Below are 21,601 nucleotides of genomic sequence, written 5' to 3' on the forward strand. Positions count from 1 at the left end.
GCTTACCCTGGGCTAGTGTGGCTCTACTTAGGGTAGGGTTACCAATTTTGGTTGGACATATTCCTGGAGGTTTCATCACATGACATAATCTTTAATTAAAGATTACTCTTTAATTCCTAGAGACTCCAGGATAATCCTGGAGGGTTGACAATTCTAATTTAGGGCTGTGCCTTAAGGACACAATCTAGTCCTATAAGAGCATAGGTAGCCCAGAATGATTAGAAAGGAAAGAGTCCATGCTTTGATCCACACAACGGCCCTACATCAAAGTGATTTATAAGAATGATGAAAAATATTAATATAGTACTGTTTTAGTACACTGCAGATTTCTCATTAACAGGAATTCCATGTCACACAGCTGCATTGACAGTTGAGGATCTGATTATAGACACATTTCAAACTTATTTAGTGACTCTATATGGAATGTCAACAAACAGTCAATATAGCAGCAGAGTGATTAATTCTTTCCTGAAACTGTTCAACTTCTATCTTTTGATGGTAAACTTCACCAATTTAAAAAAACATCAAGTGTTATTGACAACACTACCCAAACTCAATGTTTAGATTTTTCTCTCCATATTACTACTTGCAGAGTGAATGTGTTCCTGCTTAAATGAAGAATTTATGTCAGGTTCCCATTTCCTTAAGAAACAAAGGAAGAGAAGCACTGGCATTTAAATAAATCAAGTCTTCAAGCAATGGTAAATTATAGAATCTGACACTAGTCTGAACTCATCATAAAAACATCTCTGCTAGAAAGAGTAATTCCAGAGGGAACCTCTCTCTATTAAAATTGCTTGGAAATCACGAGGACTTTACCATAAGAAACCTGGACAAAAACTGGATGAACTGACACATCCTAATAAAGATGATCAGTATTGTGACAAATATGGCAATATCCTGCAATACCTTTGGGAGATCTTACTATATTAAGTTTGTGTATCATTATGGGCCAGGGATTGTTTGTTATTTCATGGGAGAAGGCATCAGGGGGAAAGGTCAGGAGCGGCGCCAGGGTTTTTGGCGTCCTAGGCGGGGTTCCTTCCGCGCTCCTGGTCGGCGGCGGCAATTCTGCGGCGGGGGGGTCCTTCCGCACTCCCGGTCTTCGGGGCACTTCGGCGGCGGTTCCCGGAGCGAGTGAAGGACCCATCGCAGAATTGCCGCCGAAGACCCGGAGCGTGGAAGGACCCCCCACCACCGAATTGCCGCCAATGGTGGCAAAATGCCGCCCCCCCAAAACCTGGCACCCTAGGCGACCGCCTAGTTCGCCTAAATGGAAGCGCCAGCCCTGGCAGAGGTGGCTCTCAGCCTGGTCTCAAGGCAACCCAGCAAGCTCAGCTGGGCCCAATAAGCCCTTACCCAACACTTCCTGATTGGGCAAAGGAGCCATCAGGCTGCTATCTGAGCCTTGCAGCAACACCACCCCAGTGGCTGCTAGGGTTACCATACATCCGGATTTTCCCAGACATGTCTGGCTTTTTGGGCCTCAAATCCCTGTCCGGGGGGAAATCCCAAAAAGCCGAACATGTCCGGGAAAATAGGGAGGGTCCGGCGCCGCTGTGAGCTGGGCTGGGGGCCAGGCCGGGGCCGGGGGTGCTGGGCCGGGGGCGCTGGGCCGGGGGCTAGCCCGGGGCCCGGCGGTGCGGGGCCGGGCCGGGGGTGCTGGGTCGGGACCTGGGGTGCTGGCCTGGGGCCTGGGGCCGGCGGTGCTGGGCCAGGGGTGCTCGGCCGGGGGCTGGCCCGGGGCCCGGCGGTGCGGTGCAGGGTGGGGCCGGTCCGGGCGTGCTGGCCCGGGGGCCGGAGCTGGGGGTGCTGGACCGGGGACCGGGGCCGGTGGTGCTGTGTCGGGGCCGGGGCCAGCGGTGCTGGGCCGGGGGCTGGGGCCGGCGGTGCTGGCCTGGGGGTGCTTGGCCGGGGGCTGGCCCGGGGCCGGCACCCCAGGGCCCGAGCCGAGCCAGGCTGGAGATGCTGGGGCCGGGGCCAGCCGCCGGAGGGTGCCGCTCAGTTGGGGGGGCCAGACTGGGCCGCGCCTCCACCCCCCACAGCTTACCTACTGGCTGCTTCAGGCTTCCCGCGAATCAAATGTTCGCGGGAAGCAGGGGAGGGGGCGGAGTTGGGGCGGGGACTTTGGGGAAGGGGTGGAGTTGGGGCGGGGGCGGGGCTGGGGCCCCGTGGAGTGTCCTCTTTTTGGACACTCAAAATATGGTAACCCTAGTGGCTGTTCAATATGTACGAAGCCTGCAGCTGTGTTTATCCTGTTCTCACTACTGCTTCAGTCCTTGCTCCAAGCCCTGCTCTAGCTCAATTCTGGTTTCTGACTCCTGACTCAGACTCTTGGCTGACTTTGACTCCAGCTTACCCTTTAGCTTAGATGTGATTGCTGGCTCCTGGCTCTGACCATGACGTTGGTTTACCCTTTGGCTTCTGACTCCAGTTCTGACTTTTGGCTTGGCCCTCAACCGTGACTCCAATGTCACCTTTGGGCTGGAGCCTGAACCCTAGATCTTTGCCTGCCATTACCCAAACTACCAGCATAACCACCAGGCTAGGTTCTGCTCCACTTGCAAGGTAAGCTGCCTATACCCTGGCAGATTACAGTAGGTGACCACAGCCCTCCAGGAACTAACAACAGTCGGGGCTGATTAGGCAGATCCAGTCAATTTGTAACACTTCTACAGAGGTACCACCACCGAGAGAAACTCACAGAGTGGTTCAAACTGGATTCTCCCGAGACCAACAAAGAGAGGATTTTAGGATAAATCTTGAATTTAAACTGACACAGACCCTTCATTCTGATCCAGCAAACACACAGGACCCACTGTCCAAAGAGGTGCGCCACTCCTTAGGGACAGGTTTGAAGGACTGGCCACCTACCAGAGCCTTTGTTGGAGTGGTCTTCGGTAAGCTTATTAGCATCCATGAAGGATCTATCACTGTTCTTAATGTTTTCTCTGTAATGGTTTTACCTTAAGAATAAACTCGCTTGCTTAAAAAGAGCTGGGTGGTACCTTTATAACAGTAGGCAATTACACTGGTTAGCCTCAGAGAAGAAAAGCAAAACAGGCCTGCTTAGGCAATCTGACTTGCTGGGGCATTAACAGTGAAGCAGGGAACAGTGCAGCCTGGAAAAACCCCAGTCAGGAAAGAAAGATGCGGGTATCTGACCAAAAGAGGTGATGGCAGGGAGAATGAAGCCTAGAAGTGTGTTCCTTGCTCAACAGGGAGGGAGAATATAGGTGCAGTAGTTCTGAACTGTGACAGGTGTCCTTAAGAAACTATCCCAGTGCAGGAAAGCAGGGAGGTCTACCTATCAGAGTATATATGAAGCTAGGAGTTAGCTGAGGAATCAAGCACAAAAGCCCTCTTTTCATTGACTTGTTCGGAGACCTATGGCAAGTCGCTTAATTGCATTGTATCTCCATTTACTCATCTAGAAAAGGGGAACAGTAGCAGCATTTAACCTTAAGCCTGTCATGAGACTTCGTAACTCAGAGTTAGTCAGTTGCCCATATTCACATTGAACAGTGATAACACCTTACTCCACACACAACTGCAGTGAAATCAGTGGGGCTATACTGGCAAAGTAAGGTATGGGTAACATCAGGATAACAATTTGGTCCCTAATGCTATTTAAAAAACACAGATATTCAGTTAATATATACCACTTCTGAAATAGTCTTATGTGATACTGACACACAAGTCTGCCAAAGGAATTTGGCATGTGAGATTTCAAGTCAAGTAAGAATACATTATGGGAAGCCAGAATACAATATGTGAAGGACATAACCGACAAGCCTCAAGAAAAATTTATTGTAGCGGATTCTTGGCAGAATGAAACCCTTTGACACACCTGTTCATGTGTCAACTGAGTAACTAGCTGGAGTTGAGCTTCCTAATCTTTGACAACAGAGGTTTTTCTGCAAGATTGAAAATGTATGGAAGGGTATATTCCCTCCTTTCTTTAGAATTGGAAAGTCTGCCTCCTGCCACTAGGTATATGTCAACAGACAAGACACTCTGGAGGCATTGGAACCAGAAGGTCTTGGATCATTGCAAAGTCCCTTCAAGGAAAGTGCTTTTTTGTGTATACTTTGAATACTGAATTCGTAAATCAAACGGGTGATGTAAATCAAATGAGAAATAAAGTTGCCATTTTATTTTTGGATAATATATAGCAGATATTGGTCCACTAACTACATTCTGTTGCATTTGCACTAAACAGAATGATGGCCAATGAGTTTGTTAGCCTAGGACAGAAGTGGGCAAACTTTTTGGCCCGAGGGCCACATCTGGGAATAGAAATTGTATGGTGGGCCATGAATGCTCACAAAATTGGGGTTGGGGTGCAGGAAGGGATGAGGGCTCTGGTTGGGTTGGGGGGGTAGGCTCCAGGGGATGAGGGATTTGGGGTGCAGGAGGGTGCTCTGGGCAGGGATCGAGGGGTGCAGGAGGGTGGGAGGGGGATCAGGCAGTACAGTAGGCAATTACACTGGTTATAGCCTCAGAGAAGAAAAGCAAAGCAGGCCTGCTTAGGCAATCTGACTTGCTGGGGCACTAACAGTAAAGGGGGCAGGAGGCTGCGGCATGGGGTGCAGGCTCCAGGCAGCGCTTAGCTCAAGCGGCTCCCGGCAGCAGTGGCATGTCCTTTCTCTGGCACATACGCAAGGCAAGGCACGGCGGCTCTGCACGCTGCCCTGTCCTCAGGCACCACCCACAATGGGAACTGTGGGGGCAGCGTGCAGAGCGGAGGCCCCTTGCTGCCCCTAGGCGTAGGGCTGGGGACGAGGAGGGGAGTGAGGCATGCTACTGCTTCTGGGAGCCGTGTGGAGCAGCCCCCAACCCTGCTCCCCAGCTGGAGCACCGGAGCGGGGCAAGCCCCAAATCCCGCTCCCCAGTTGGAACTCGAGGGCCGGATTAAAACTGCTGGCGGGCCGAAGTTTTCTCACCCCAGTCTATAGCGTGTGTCTCCCAAGATCCAGGCCTGTGTACTATGTTAACATTTATTACCCATCCACAGGCAGTCACATGTCTAAAAGCCAGCAACCTTGTAAAATGGAAAAAATATTAACTGAAGTGTCCCAATACTTGAATTCTTTGCTTCAGCATAAAAAAAAAAAAAAGAGCCACAGATGCAGCCTCGCATTATGTTAGGTATCAATTTCCAATTCAACTGAATTTTAATTAAATCCACAAGACAGTTCATGTTTTCTATTAAGGCAGGGTAGTAATGTATATGTGATGCCAGGGGCAGGCATAAAGGAGGCCTGTCGTGATTTCTGCACTGGAGGATGTGATTTCTCCCTTTCTCTCAGGAATGTCAATCAACACTAACCCCACCTTCATTGCCAAAAGCCTTGGCTATGGGCAGAAAAGTTAGCTCAAGAGAATCATATTAGGAACAGTCAGAAGTGACTTGTTTGGTTTAACTGGAACTGATTAATATATAAATATTTTGATATCAGAGAGAAATACTGGCTTATCCCAAGCACGAAATTCCCTAACAATAGCTATACTGTTGTAGAAACAGAGCCAAATTCACCATCATATAAGCAGATGCAGCTCATGCTTACCACGTCAGGAGTTGCACTTGTTTTACTCCAGCCCTCAGTAAAACCCATGGATTTTTTTTCAGGAGTAGAAATAGAATTGGTTATGATTCTGAGTCCAGGTAGGGTAGGGGGTTCCCAACTTTGCCAAGTGTATTTGGGAGTGGGCATGCAACAAGTGACAACAGCTCCAGGAATATGAAGCAGAGGGCAGACAAGCCTAGGGTAGAAGAGATACATTTGGGGGGCAGTAAACAAGCGGAGTATGCAAGAGCTGAGGGAGCGGGAACTCAGCAGGTGACGAGTCCTGGAGCATGAAGCCAGTGGCAAAGCGCCTCGCTAGCAGGAGTAGTAGGGTAACCAAATGTCCCAATTTTAGAGGGACAGTCCCAATTTTGGGGGCTTTTTCTTATATAGGTACCTATTACCCCGCACCCCCGGTCCTGATTTTTTTTACATTTGCTATCTGGTCACCCTAAGGAGGAGACAAGCTGGTGCCAGAACTCCAGGGAGGGATCAGGGGTTCGGAGGGTGGCAGCTGGGCTCGGGGTGCAAGGGGCCGAGCCCCCAGGCTGCACAGGGCAGGGTGCGGCAGGCAGGTAGCACTGGCTCGAGGTGAAGGCAGAAGGGAGCAATAGGGAGTTGAATCCCAGAGGGTGGGGTGCGCAGTCCGGGGGGAGGGACAGGAGCGGCTGCTGGGAGGAAGAGGATGGAGGCGGGGCGGTGTCCCGGGGTGTAGGAGGGGCTGGGCTGTGGGGCGGAAAGGAGGCGGGAGACGGGGCTGTGGGAGAGGGGGGTTTAGGGGAGCCATGTCCCGGGGGTGCCTGGAGGGGATGGGGCGGCTCTTTACCTCTCCAGTGCCCGCACCGTGTAGCTGATGAGCGGCCTGCCCAGCAGGGCGCAAAACTGCTTCGGGGTGGCGCTCCCCAGGCGCTCCCCGCTCCCGCCCGCTGGCAGCACCGCGGCCACGGAGGCTCCAACGCTCAGGAGCTTCCCGGGCTCCATAACGGGCCTAGGGCTGGAGCGTCCGCTCCCGAGCTCCAGCTCCAGCTGGAATCCCCCAGACCGGGGCACGGCGCGATCCCGGCGGGGGCGCAGGGACCGGGAGCGGGCGGAGCAGGGCAAGCGGCCGCTTCCCCCGCCTCGCTTATCTCCCCTGGAATGTCCGCGATCCAGAGAATCCAGGCTGAGGGGGCGGCCGCTCCCCGCATGGGCCTGGCGCGTCACTCCCGCCTGCCCTGAGGTGGCTGGTTCCTTGCCCTGCAAGCAGATGGGACCCTGGGCAGCCCGGCAGGGCCCCCGGCAGCTGGCCCTTTAAATCCCGGGGGGAGGGGAGGGGGGCATAGGGATGGCTTCCGCAATGCGATTGCGCAGGCCGGCTGCGCGCGTGTGATCTCGCTCTTGGCTGCCTGTCCCCGCATGCGGAGCGGCCCCAGCTCCCGGACCCCTCTACATCCCTCCGCCGCAAAGCTACAGAGCCGCTGTTCGCAGCTCCCCAGCCACTGAGGCCTGGTTTTGCAGTTGCGGAGGGGGACAGATCCGATCTGGGCCACAAGTACAAGGTAGTGGAGAATTAGCCCCACCTAACTGGTTCTAGCCCCCTGTGGCGATGGAGGCCCTGGAAAAGCATGTCCCAGTGCTTAGCTCATTTTTTCATCTTCAGATAGGGTTGCCAGGTGTCTGGTTTTCGACTGAAACGCACAGTCGAAAAGGGACCCTGGTGGCTCTGGTCAGCACCGCTGACTGGGCTGCTAAAAGTCCGATGGGCGGGGCTAAGGCAGGCTCCCTGGCTCCCAGAAGTAACTGTCATATCTGGCTCCTAGGCATAGGGGTGGCGATAGGTGCTCCACTCGCTGCCTCCGTCCCAAGCGGCAGCTCCGCAGCTCTCATTGGCCAGGAACCGCAACCAATGGGAGCTGTGGGGGCAGTGCCTGCGGGGGTGGTGTCTGCTGGCATGGGCATTGCACAGAGCACCCGGCCACTGTGCCTAGGAGCCAGACGTGCCAGCCGCTTCCAAGAGCTGCCTGAGGTAAGTGCTGACCAGCCGGAGCCACATCGCAAATCCCCTCCCATACTCCAACCTGCCCCAAGTCGGAATCCCCTCCCGCATCCTAACTTCCTCCCAGAGCCCACACCCCCTTCTGCACCGCAACTTCCTGCCCCAGCCCTGAGCCCCCTCCCACATCCAAATTCCCTCCTGGCGCCCCCTGCCCCAATCCTGAGCCCCCTCCTGTACCCCAAACCCTTCATCCAAGTCCCCATCCCAGATCCCACACCCCCAGCTGGAGCCTGCACCCCCTCCCACACCCTGAACCCCTTGGCCCGAGCCCAGAGCCCCCTCCTGCACCCTGAACCCCTCATCTTGGAGCTCACACCCCCTCCCAATCCGTGGCCCCAACGTGGTGAAAGTGAGTGAGGGTGGGGGAGAGTGGAGGGGGCGAGAGATGGAGTGAGTTCGGGCTGGGCCTCAGGGTGGGGGTGTTCAGTTTTGTGCAATTAGAAAGTTGGCAACCCTATCTTCAAAGCACTTTTTAACTATAGTCTTCACAGCATTCAGCAGGGTAAGATGTGGCATTTCTTTATTTAACACACTCATCTCAGTTATGTGATTCAGCATTTATGAAATAAATAATTTACTGTTTGTAAAAGGATGAAACCTGGTTCTTTGAGGCCTATCATTTAGATCCAAATTTCCCAGCATAAATGGAGCAGAAGGAAGGACTTCAAACTGCCCTGCTAAGGGGAAAGTCAGCCATTGATACCCTCTATGGCAGGGTGGGAAAACTTACTGACCTTCTCAGCCGCATACAACAATTTTCAGAAGTTCAAGAGCCTGCCCGCTATTACTGAAACCCCAATCCCCAGCAGGTATGCCCTGCAGGGCTGAAGCCCCGAAATCCTCCTCGCCACTGGGCAGAAGCCCTTACCCCACTACAAGACAGAGGTTCCAAGCTCACCCCCCCAGCCTGATAGGTGGAGAAGGGGTGGGTGGGAGGCTTCCATGAGCTGCACTTTAACAGTAAAAGAGCTGCATGCGGCTTGCGAGCAGTGGTTTGGCCACCCCTGCTCTATGGTTTTTCAGTTGGGTCCCAATTCTGTCAGCATTCAAGACAAGCAGAGTTTTACCATTGACTTCAATGGGAAAAGGATTGAGCCCTTGGAAAACAGACTGAATTTGGCAGCACTGCACCCTATGTGAACAGAGGCTTACTACAGTGAGAGAAAGAATATCACTTTTTAGCACCCCTTTTTAGTCCACAAAAGCGTTGGTTCATTCCCACTGACCCCAGAAGAGAGATGCTAGAAGAGCAGCCATTGCATGAAGTTCAGATGTATTGATTCATGTTATGACATGCTGGGCTATATGTAGTAGCTGATACAGTTTATCCTTATGAATTTATAGGACCATGTTCTGGATTCCATGAGGAAAAATGAATGAAATAAAGGGGAGCTGGGCCATATGTTAAAGCTGCATCTAGGGTAACAGACAAAATGCAGCATAAATTGATGCACATAACTTCTTTACTCACACTCCCTGCCGTGCAGTCTAGGTGGCTTTGAATGTCAGTGCTAATATCTGGCTTCATTTTAAAGTTTCTAGTACATTTCACTGTAAAGACAGGCTATGATTGAAAGCTTTTTATGGTGATTTTTTTCCCAAACATTTCGTATTTATGGTCCACCCTACAATGACCCAGAAACTTTGGAGCCCATGAAGCCCAAAGGTCTCCTGATTATTATTATTATTTTATTATTGAGAACCTCTGACCAATTTCTAGTCATCTGCTGGTGGCACTAGATATGCTGCAAACTGAGCCAGCTCCTCTTCTGAGCAACCAGTGTGGCCTCAAGTGAAGGGAAGTTCAACAGTGGTGCTGTGTTGAAGTGAGATTTCTCTACTGACTCAAAAAATGGAGATGTTCATTAGTGACATTCAACCAAATTGAAGGAAGGAATAGAATGCACCTAAAGGAGTGCAGAGACGGGATGAGGTGGCAGGCAGAAAATGTGTATGTCACTGATGTACAATAAGATAAGAATGAGAACAGTACTAACAAACAGAAAAGATTTATGGTAACAGTGGAGCTAGGAAGGTCTTAGAAAGCCATAGATGCAAAACCACAATGAACCATTAGCCATAATAAGGATCGAGGACATTCAAATTCAGAGAGGCCCCCACAGCTAGGGTAATGAAAAGAAACCACATCAGGACTGTTGGGGAACAAAGAAAGAGATTTTAAAGTAAAAAAGACAGAGTATGGTCTTTGCTTGTGGAGCAGTCTTAGGGGAAGAATGCGTTGACAAAAGCAATTCCAGGAGACTGAAGAGGGCTGTTGGGATTGTTGTAACAGAAAAACAGGCTAAACTGGGTTGAGAAAGAAGAGTGTAAGAACGTGAGTAATGAGAATATGAGGAACACTTTGCTACAGAGTCTGTGGAATTGATGGTCATACCTTGACACCAAAGAGCACTGAAAATAGATTTTCTTGCTAGAAATAGGAATGCCCTCTTTCTAGGTAAGTCTTGAGATCTCTTTGGTATACTCATACTTCTCAATCTGTCCACCGTCTTCAGCACTGTTGATCACTTCCTCTTTTCAGAAATTTCTTCCCCCATTGGATTCAAAGACTGTGCTCACCTGGTTCTTTTCCCTTTGAATGTATCTTGCCTTCTCCCTCTTTCTGTAGGATCCCTTAGTGCTGTGTCCTCTTCCTCTACATTTTATTCCTGATTGACTTCAGTTGCTGCACCAGCTTTCTTTGCTGTCTTTATGTTGAGACTTTTATATCTACCTTTCCAGTCTGACCTTTTCCCCTTCCATAGTGTCTCTGGATGTCTGTTCAACATCTCTTCTTGGAGGTCAGCTGTCAACTCAAGCTCAAAATGACTAGAACCCAAAGTCCTCATCTTTCCTCTTCTCTTTAATAAAATAGGCAACTTGCCATCCTCTCTGACCTTAAAGCTTGTAGGCCAATTTTTTTCTTTTTACTTTACTCTCGCTTTCTTTCCCTACATCAGTGCTGTACCTGAAAATGTGCTGATATTTTTTTCTGAAGCATCCTCAAATGCATCTATGCCCTGATCATCTATAGCAATCTCTCTGTGACCTCCTGACTCTTGCTTCACTCCGTCTTCAGTCAATCCAAAATGCAGTTGTAAAGAGTATCTCTCGCTCACCAGTCCAGTCATGTCCAGATGCTGCTCATCAGGTCTTTTCACTAGTATTCCTTTGTTCTTTGTAGCAAACTAAAGCTCCTTTTCCTCCCCTTCATTGCTCCTGCATATCACTCTGCTCTCTGGTTATGAGTTTGGTGGGGTTTTTTGCACTCTCCCTTCAATTCCTTTGACTTCTCCAAACCATAAGACTAATTGTTCCCTTGTGTTCTTCTTTCCCTTTTGTTTCTATCTCTTTTTCCATGCAATACACTATGCCTAGAATCCCTTCCCCAATGTAGTCCACTGTACCACCACCCTTTGCTCTTCCAAAACTCAGTTCTTCCATGAGGGCTACAAACCCTAGTGTTTCCCTGAAAAACCTACAGGAACTAAAGAGATATGTGTTGAATGATGTGACCACATGTTTATTTGCTTTTATTTTGCAGCTGATGCCCCAACTTTATCATAATTTTAGATGAATGAGGTAGCATAAGGCAGGAAAAGAAATAGCTAAGGAGGCATTAACTCTGACTTAAAAGGTCATATGGCATGTCAGCTATTAATACATTGTATATTTAGGTCCAGTTTTTCCAGTCCAGCCAACCAATGCTTTGAGTTTCTTTTAAGTTGCACAAACTGGCACCTATGTGTCTTAGGTACTTAAGTAGTACCTGAACATCTCATGATCTGTAATGCTTTGGTCTTCACAGCACCCTTCTGAGGTAAAGCACTTCAAAATCCCCATTTTAGAGATGGGGAAATGAGGCCCAGAAAGACTGAGTGACTTAGCCAAGGTCACACAAGAAGGCTGTAGCAGAGCTGGAAAATGTACACGAATTTCCAAAGTGCTAGGCTTGCTCCCTAACAACAGGACCCTGCTTTCTCTCCCTAATTGGTCTTAGAATAATGGAATCACAAAGGTGGTGTGAAGATACCTTTGCCTCTCCACCTCTCGCAGTGCTCCAAGTGCAGCACATGGATGGTTATGGATAGGACTGTGTTCTGTAGGGTTAGTCTCCAGGCCACCTGAAAGCAGAAGAAAGCAGTTCTGAACTCCGCAGCTATTTGGATGTCCATGTGTAGTGATGGTTTGAAAAGGACCTCAAAGTTACGCAGTCACAGCACTTGTTAGTTCCTCAAAATGATGTTCTTTGCCTGTTAGTATCAGCTTGGTCTTGACTGGATTGAGCTTGATACAGCTGTTTTTCATCTTAGTTCCTATTTCTTATGGGCCTGGATCCACAACGGAATCTAGGCACCTAAACTGCAAATTTATGCACATATGTACCCTTTTTAGGCGCCACTTAGATCCACAAAACCCCCACTTGTCTCCAGCCTAACTCAGGAAGGTGCCTAAACTCACTTGGTGCCTAAATTTATGCACTAAAAGTTGCCTGACAGCCTAAGTTTCTGCCCTGGGCATGTGAACTGCTGTGTCACTCTAGGCGTCAGACCACATTTCTCCCACTTGAGCCCCAGCACGATCCACGAACCGGGGAGAAGGTGCTTCTCCACCTAAGTCACGTGCAGGGCCTGATCCAGTAGGTGTGCTATGAGGCCGTTTAACGCTACAGAAAGAAGCCAGGGTGGGGAGGACCTCCCTTGCTACCTTTATCCTAGTGGTTAGAGCGCTCACCAGTAGGTGGAAGACCCCTGGTTTAAGTCCCCCACACACACACCTGATGAGATGGGATTTGAATGGGAGCTCCCACTACTCATCTGAGTGCACAGACCATGGGCTATGGGACATTCTGATGTGGATCTCCCTCAATCTCTCTTAGAAGTTGTTCCTCTTTAATTAAATAAATGAATAATTAAAGTATTTTAAAAAATCTTTAAAGAATCCCCAAACTGCCCGCTATATATAAAACGCAAGAATCATAAAAATACATTAAACTAAAAATGCCAAAAATCCACAGAGCATGACTGTGGCTAAACAATACTTCAGCATTTTCAGCAGCAAAGGAGGCGTTCAGCCAAAATCCTATGCTTACAGGATTTTGTTTCGCTGATTTTATCCAGTTTAATAAAACAGTGATTTTTTTTAACGATGACAAGCAGTAAAATAACCCTCCTGTGATATAAATTAGCAAGTGTAATATCAAGTACAATTCATTTTGAAGAGAAGGAGTTTTTTTTCAGCTCTCATAAGTTCTCCATCTTGTCTTTCTACTGGTCACCAGTACAGATATTTGTAATTTTAGAGGCCACAATTTATCGTGTAATGGGGCAGGGACCATTTCTTTATCTGTCTTTGTACAGCGCACAGCTTGAATTTGAAAAGAGAATCCTTTGAGCTTATCATCCTGCCTGCCAAATGCAATCTATAGTGCATTTCATCAAAGGATCTCAAAGCACTAAACCTTTATCATCAGTTCTCTCTTTAATTCTGAATGGAAAAAATACATATCTTTGCCACGATAAATGTAAAAAAAAACAGATTTTCGTCTGTGCACCCATTGAACTGGGCATTAGAATAAAACATAAGGTAAATATTTGTCTTTTACAGCCCTCAGGATACCAAGCCTTTTCATTGTTGATATAAGAAAGGATTAAACTATTCTTTGTGCTTTCCTTTCAGGCTTATTTGCTGCAGTGTTCTTTCAGTCTTTATTAATTTAATATCAGAGTTCTCTGCGCAGGCTCATAGAGCTCAGTCTGTCATGATCCTGGTAGGCCTCACTCTCTATATGGGCTGGGTATAGTGTGGCTTGAGGCTGTGCAGTAGACGGGGAAATGTTGAAGAAGCCATGAAATTTTGTTTTACAGTTCCAATGACAAATAATATCATTGTGTGCTGAATCGAAATTGGCTATATATATTTACACTTATGATTGAAAAGGGTTTGTGACCTCATACTCCAAGATCCTTTAGTGAAAGGTGCTATAGATGTGAAAATTATCAGTAGTGGTTCACTCATTTAAATAAACTGTGGTCCTATTTCAGTCTACTTTAAGGGTCTGTGCCTTAGAGGACACAGTGGCCCTCATTCAGCAAGGTATTTAAACATCTTCAATCTAGCAGAGAAAGATATAACACGATCCAATGGGTGGAAATTTAAGCAAGACAGTTTGAGAACCCCTGTAGGAATTATTGTATGGGAGTTCTGTGGTCGGTTATACATGAGGTCACATTGGATGATCACAAATGGTCTCTTCTGGCCTTGGAATCTTTGAATCTGAGTAGTTCTGCTGATGTCACATGCTCACATGCTTAAAGTTTAGTACATGCATGAATATTTGTAAGATTAGCTCTTTAAAGGGAATTTTAGGTACACACGTAATGCAGGATCTGGCCCTTTGTGTATAGCACACTACCTCACCTTCATTTTACTTTACATGTTATATTTTTGCATGCCCAACAGATCTTACATATTTTAGTATGTGATTATGATTTTTGTCCACCAAACTAAATGGTAGTGTGGCTACTGAATTTTGGTTAATAGGTAAAAAAAATATTTCATGTGTTTTTAAAAAAGAATTCACCAACAAGAGTGTAAATAGAGAACATAAAGTATTCTAACACAAATGGAAAGGAAAGTGTGAAATGTGCCATCTGTGCACAATGGAGTTTTTTTCATAACTACTTGCACTTCACTGTGGATAAGTGTTGAATGACATATGGCAAGTTCACCCATTGTGTTGCATTTATTTTATATCTCACTGTTAACATTGTTTTAATTAGTTCTGGTAGATACATTAAATTTGTTCTGGAGACAAACAAGGCTTACTGATATTTTATGCAAGAATTGGAAAAAATAAGCAACCTGTTCATTTGATGTTTGACCTAAAATTACAAACATTTTAAAATCTGAACCTAAAGCGGTGCATTATGATTTAAATACCTTTTCAACTCCAATGGAAAATTTTATACATTTACATCAAAATAATGTATTTACAATTTTAAGGTATAGATTTCAAGATAAAGTTGCTTTAAACTGAATTATTTTAAAATAAGACACTTTTTAGCATGTATTCTTCCAAGTTATCTTGACCTAAGGCTTTCTAAGGTCTAAGACCTTAAACTTTCTTATTGTTTCTGTTTAATTTCAAGAGAGAGCTTGAGGGGCTAGACCAGATCTTCTGAACACTTTTGCTCTTTTCAATTCAACATGATTCTTAAAATTGTTCTTAAAATTTCTCTTCTTTTGCTTGATATTACCCTGATACATAACACAACATGGAATATACTGGTGAAATCAAGCAGTAATAGGTTGCTTATATGGAGATGATGGAAACACTATCACCTTTCACTAGATTTTGTTACATCTTACTGTGCCTCAGGTCCCCATCTGTAACCTTGTCCCCTATTTTAAAGATTGTCATGTATTTCAAGCACTGGATTGGGACTCAGGAAATCTGAGTTAAATTTCTGACTTTGCCACAGACTTTTGTATATAACTTTGGGCAAGTCACTTGTAATTAGAAGTGGTTGCAAAACCTCAACTTTTTAGTTTTTTGATGGAACAGATTTTTCACAAAAAATGTTCCCCATTTTTTCAACTCTCTCTCCTTAATATCCCTGTTTGTGAAATTCACCCTGGTGCTGACGGCTGATGCCAGGAACATCACATCACTTAATTCCTGCATAATGGTTTCATGGGGATCAGTCAACTGAGCAGATGCATAGGTGCCTGCATATTCCTGTGCCCTGCTAAACTGGTCTCTGTGACAGCCTGTGCCGGGCCAATGTGGAAAGCTGCTTTTGCCTGGATTGAGTAGCCCAGTATTCCAAGCAACTATGCAGAGGGGATATGAACACTATTCTAGCTTATATGATGGAATAGCAGCCACGAGGGCTGGAGTAAGAGGAAGTTGTGAAAAACTCAGCCCTGTGGCCATGGGTTGTGGGATGGTAAGTTTCGCTTCACCACCCTAGGGAGGAAGGATGAGATAATGAAGGCACTGGACAGGGACTCAGGAAACCTAGGTTCAACTCCTGGCTCTGCTGCAGACTGGCCAAGTTACTCTGTGCCTAATTCTGTCGGGCTAGGCCAGATGTGTTCTGAACAGTAAAACTTCCTTTGCCTTTTTAGATCATAAGCTTTTCAGGGACGGGACTGTCTCTTACTATGTGTTTGTAAAGCACCTAGAACAATGGGGCGTCTAGACACTGCCATCATGCAGGTAATTACAATGAAATAATCTCAATGTTTTGTATATATCCAAACAGTTTCTCCTCTTTGTTTTTATATCCTCCCAGTTTAGATAGCCTTGTAAAAATGTTGCAGGTTGCTTGTGTGTTGTGTGTTTTTTGTGTATTGATAACTTGCTTAAAAATCCTTTGCTCACATTGTAATTTACTGAATTTGTTAAAATATCACATTCTTTTCTGCATCTTCCTACTTTGAACCGTTTAAACAATGCTTATAAAGTATAAAAAAATCATGTAAACTACACCTCTACCCCAATATAACGCGACCCGATATAACACAAATTCGGATATAATGCGGTAAAGCAGCACTCCGGGGGGCGGGGCTGCGTGCTCCGGTGGATCAAAGCAAGTTCGATATAACGCGGTAAGATTTTTTGGCTCCCGAGGACAGCGTTATATTGGGGTAGAGGTGTATTAGCTACCCATGCAAGTCTCTGTGCTCAATCCTTGTCTGTTTCAGAGCTATGCTCAGCATAGAAACTGAGGGGGCCAAGGGCAAAAATGTCTTTATACCATCTTTATATCCTTCCACAATCCGTGGCTGTCAGGGAACCAGTTTGACACCAGTATAATCTAGAGAAGCCTTAGTGGTGCGCTAAGTTATGTCTTGTTTCAATGCCACCGTTCCCCCCCAAATGGGTAGTTCCAGCAGCCAGGAATCACTAGGACATCATTTACTCCAGCTGTGACCCTTTCCTTCAACACAGCCTCTACCAACTACATTGGCTTTACACAACTGGAGGATTCTCCTACCCAATGGGGTAGGTGGAGCTCACCTCTGCAAATTCTTGGTTGATCTCTAGTCCCTTAGGGATCATAGCCTGCTGTCATAAATGCAAGCAGCATTTAGACTATTGTAAATTACGTTTGGGCTGGAACTACTATGGCTTGAGAAGCAGGAAACCAGTTATGGTGTCCTAATGACCCTTCTCTCCTGTGCAGAACAGATCTCACAGAAATCTTGAAAAATCCTATCTTTCTCTTCCTCAGTTTTGTAGTCATGTGCGGATTTATCTGTCCTTTTAGAAAATATTTCCTTCCCTGTTTTTTGGTAACATCAGGTTTGGCAAGGAAGAGCTCTTAGGGAATCTTCATGGCAAAAAAAAAAAGGGTCTCTCGCCTTCACTATGTTTTTATTTTTTTGTGGAGACAATAGAGCAGCCCTCCTGGAAGAGGAGGATAAAAGCTCCATTCTTTCCCTCCTTCAAGGCACTGAGGATGTTCTCCTTCAACTTCTAGTCCCTTTTCTTTGTACTAAGACGCCTTTCTTCTGTTTGTGCACTCATCTAAATGAATGTTATTTTTAGGAATTACCTTTATTTCCCCTCCCTGTCTTTCCTTTCTCTTTCTCAGAACATCAGGGAAACAATTTTGGTGTTTGTCCCTCATTATGGGGTTAAATTGATGACTGCATGCTGTAGTGTGGTCACAGCTCAGTTAAAGATGGGAGAAGAGTCAAACTAGCGAGATCCTTTGTCCCAGCACATCTACTCCAACCGCACAAAACAGGCTTAAAGCCAGTTGAAATGGTCAGTTAAGGATTCCATTTGTATAGGGGAATCTTCCACTGGTGTAGAGCTGGCATACCTGGCTATAGCTAAGGAGAAAGCCTATGTTAAATTTACTCTCCTCCCACTCTCCTTTCAACTCATGAACAATCACCTCTGATCAGGGGCAGCTCTATGTTTTTCGCCGCCCCAAGCACGGCAGTCAGGCGGCTTTCGGCGGCGCGCCTGCGGGCGGCCCGCTGGTCACGCAGATTCAGCGGCATGCCTGCGGAATGTCCGCCGGTGCCACGCCATTGGTGTCCCCGCCGCTGAATTGCCGCCGAAGCCGCGGGACTGGCGGACCTCCCGCAGGCATGCCGCCGAACGCAGCCAGACTGCCGCCCTCTCAGCGACCAGCAGGCCGCCCCCTGCAGCTTGCCGCGCTGGTGCCTGGAGCCACCACTGCCTCTGATTATAATAGGGTTTTCCTTTCCGTAAATGGATCCAGAGAGAGAACGGGTTTGTTAAGAGCAATCAAGCCAGACTCCTGAAAAAGACTGGCAGGACTTGGGAGGCACCAGCCAGTCCAGTGAAGATGCATTTAAAGAGTTACAGGTGCAACAATAACCCTTTTTTGAATAAACTGTGCTATATAAATGATTTATAGCACTGCCCTGGCAAGTGTCACTTGAGCCATGAGCTGCACCGACATAGGTCAATGCAGAGACAAGATTCCAATTAAATTTTAGGAGCTGAAGTCAGAGATTTGGGATGTGTGCAGGATTTTGAAAGTTCTAATTCTTGTGTGCTTTCTTTTTCTGTATTTAATACAAGTTTGGTTTTATGCATGGCACCATAACGTGCTCTGATTCATTTCTTCACAGAAGTACCAAGGTGCTCATGATTGAGGATACTGCTATTTACCTATCCTATCAGGGAACTGTCAGACACAACTAATGTGAAAAACTTTTGTAGAGTCTTGGTTGAAAGACCCCCATAGAAGTGGGAAGTATTATTGGTATTTATTATTACACTGACAAGATTGCTTCTGAGACTCTTGTTATACGAACAGTGTTCCTTACTAACCCTTAGTGTGCCAGAAATGTTCATCTGAGCTTCATGGGGAATGCAGGGGGGTCCATACCTGATTGGCCAAGAGGCACAAAAGAGATAACATTAATGTATAAAGTTACAACCCAACAAACATGCTGGTCGCAACTAAATTGTCAGGGATCTAAAATGGCATCAGGTAAAGTGAGATTACAAGCCAAAAGCAAATTGAGGCTGTATTCACCAGTCATAGATCTGTTTGGTATGCTTTAAACCAGGGGTAGGCAACCTATGGCACGCGCGCCAAAGGCGGCACTCGAGCTGATTTTCGGCGGCACTCATACTGCCTGGATCCTGGCCACCAGTCTGGGGGGGCTCTGCATTTTAATTTAATTTTAAATGAAGCTTCTTAAACATTTTAAAAACCTTATTTACTTTACATACAACAATAGTTTAGTTATATATTATAGACTTATAGAAAGGGACCTTCTAAAAATGTTAAAATGTATTACTGGCACGCGAAACCTTAAATTAGAGTGAATAAATGAAGACTCGGCACACCACTTCTGAAAGGTTGCCTACCCCTGCTTTAAACAAAAGGGGGTATGTGGGTTTCTTTTTTCTTTTACACTGTAACCCTTTTAACAGGTGCCTTGGGCAAAGAGAATTGACATAATGCCTGCCTCGTACATCACTGATTTGTGAACCTTTTAATCTCTTTTTAAAATGTTATTTTAGAGCTAACAAAGTGCTGGAATGACACTCCTAAAGACCGATAGACACAGCATAGACAGAAGCTGTGCTCTGCCCTGCCACTGCACCTCAGCCCTTTCTGGACAGTCCAGTTCTAGTGGTGAAAGGGAGAGTTCAGTCTTTCAATCCTAGGCTTGTCTGCCAAGAGTTTCAACAAGTTACCAATTTTTCCCAATTTCAGTGGCTAACTGTCCCTAGCAGTTGTACAGAGATTTCGGCCCATTTCCCGGAAGGTATTTTTGGACTCCTAACGTCCATTGAAATCTGTGGAAATTAGCCTAAATACATTTCAGGATCTGGGCCTATGAACTTATTTAACACAGACTCCACTGAACAACCATCAGATAATTACTTTTATTCACTACTGATCTGCTAGAAACAAACCAATGACTTAGTGAGAAATGCTCTGTATCCTATTACCAGTTCTCTGAGATATCCGGCCCCCTATTCTTCCATTTTATGCACTTTAAAAATATTTTTTTATATATTCATCTCTATCTATATCTCCTGCTTCCATTTAAGTTCTGGCTTTTGCAACATTAAACATTTTTGAGAATACATAATCCAGTTTTTCTTTAATACAATTTAGAAACTTCTTAATCTGTTTAGACAGAGTGGAGGAATGTGTAAATTTTACACTGCAGTGAATGAGAATCCAAATGGCAAGCCAGTGATGGGGGCATCCGTCAAGAAAGAAGGGGGAAATTTTGTCGTCAGCAGCTACTTGTAAAAATGTGGAAGTGATCAGATTTGTAGGATGTCTGCAGTATTTGAATAGATTAAAAATCCCAACAAATGTTAAGTTTTAAGGGAAGTTCCAGACAGCTATGTAGATAGATTATATAATTAAGGCTTTTTGTTTAAAAAAAAAATCAGAGAATAATTAAGCAAATAAAAACTGGAATGTTATAATTAACACTTGCCCTAATCTTGCAAACACATTTTGTTTCCTTGGGAAAGAGTGTCAAGATATATGTATAAGATCATAGAATATCAGGGTTGGAAGGGACCTTAGGAGATCATCTAGTCCAACCCCCTGCTCAAAGCAGGGCAAATCCTCAGACAGAGGGGTGTTTTTTGTTTTTGTTTTTTTTTACAACCCAGTACCCTGAATGGCCCCCTCAAGGATTGAACTCACAACCCTAGGTTTAGCAGGCCAATGCTCAAACCACTGAGCTATCCCTCCCTATCTGAATAGAGATATGAAACACATGAAAGAGAGAGCTTAGTACTTGTATAGAACTTGAAGGTTTTCTGTGGATGATTTCCTAATCACCGTTCCTAATAAAACTTGGTCACAAAATTTGATTATGAATTTATAATTTTGTAAGGGTAGCACTGATCTTTTTGATAAACATCACTACATTCCTCTGGATGAGCATGGGCTAAATTCTCCCATGGGAAAAACCTGGGTATGCGGTGGAGTGACAGAGTTCTGAGAACTCTGTAAGTATGAACTTGCAGAGTTTCTGCTGTGTTCTCCCCTTAGGGAGGGGGGTGTATGGCCACATGGAGGAGGCAGAGGATGTGTCTTTGCAACAGGGTGGTACATGAGGATCTGTGGAGATATCAGATCCCAGTGGCTCCTTGGCGTTCTCCATAGCATTGTAACATGGCTGAGTTGGAATCCATGCTTGACATACATGCTGTGGCTATGCACTGCCCTCCATGTCAAGGTGCGTGGGGGTAGAAGTTGCAGAGATGGAACTAGGAGCAGGATTAATTCCTGTGTACATTTCCACCTGAAAATCCACAGGGTCCTGAGGAGAGCATACCACATACATTGGCTGCACTCTGGTTCTGCCACCTGCTGGTCAGCACCACTCAAAATCCTGTGGCGCCTCAGTTTCTCAGTGTTCAAGTGAAGAAGTTCTGATGGTCTTGGAAAAGTGAAGGAACATACAACATAGCTCCTGCAGTCCTACATGTATTGTGCTTGGGCCCTTCCTGACACAATTTCCACTCCTTTCCTCTGCTCTGTGACATGTCAGTGGAGAAACATCTCACCAAGTCAAGTTTTTAAACTTACAACACTGTGGTATTAAAGGAAATGGCCTTGTTAAAGTTTCTCCAGCAGTGTCTCTCTGAGCTGTGGTACAAACGTAGTATCTGTTGGTCAAACAGCAGGTCCGTATATAAGAAAGTCATAATGGGTCATCAGAAGGTGCTCTGGGAGCACAAAATTGGATCGAAAATCCAACTTCAAAACAGGGTGTTTTTATGCAAGAATGTTCAAAAGATCGCTGCAGGCCTGTTTTCAAAATTCTGTAGAGCGAACATTTGGTGGTTCCAAATACTGATGATGACATCCTCACATTAGTGTTGGAAATGAAAGAAGTCCTTTGGTGCATGATTGGAAGTGCCCAATGGTATGTACACTTTGGAATGAGGTAGTATTATGGGTCATTTTCAGCTTATACTATGATGGTAGACTGATCCAGTGGGTCAGGTAAC

At 46.1% G+C, this 21,601-nt stretch overlaps 2 protein-coding genes across 12 annotated transcripts in view; one reads left to right on the top strand and one right to left on the bottom strand.

Moving 5' to 3' along the window:
- The window catches only part of CRPPA (CDP-L-ribitol pyrophosphorylase A), a 195,401-nt gene extending 188,565 nt beyond the window's left edge, over positions 1-6,836 (bottom strand). For 8 of the 11 annotated variants that reach the window (XR_508960.4, XR_010598276.1, XR_010598277.1 and 5 more), the window contains exon 1: positions 6,397-6,836. Coding sequence is in view for 6 of the 11 variants with exons in the window: in XM_042856565.2 (XP_042712499.2) it covers positions 6,397-6,551 (155 nt within the window). In the remaining 5 variants the exon portion in view is untranslated. Of the gene's footprint in view, positions 1-5,570; positions 5,942-6,396 lie in introns of those variants that run through there. The other 3 variants (XM_065583199.1, XM_024106558.3, XM_024106564.3) reach the window with 3 other exon arrangements.
- Positions 6,837-6,945: 109 nt separating this feature from the next.
- The window catches only part of LRRC72 (leucine rich repeat containing 72), a 101,600-nt gene continuing 86,944 nt past the window's right edge, over positions 6,946-21,601 (top strand). The window contains exons 1-2 of the mRNA XM_065583204.1: positions 6,946-7,108; positions 15,739-15,829. The gene's annotated coding sequence lies outside the window, so the exon portion shown is untranslated. The remainder of the gene's footprint in view (positions 7,109-15,738; positions 15,830-21,601) is intronic.

Source organism: Chrysemys picta, chromosome 2, assembly GCF_011386835.1.
Source record: "Chrysemys picta bellii isolate R12L10 chromosome 2, ASM1138683v2, whole genome shotgun sequence".
Classification (NCBI taxonomy): Eukaryota; Metazoa; Chordata; order Testudines; family Emydidae; genus Chrysemys; species Chrysemys picta.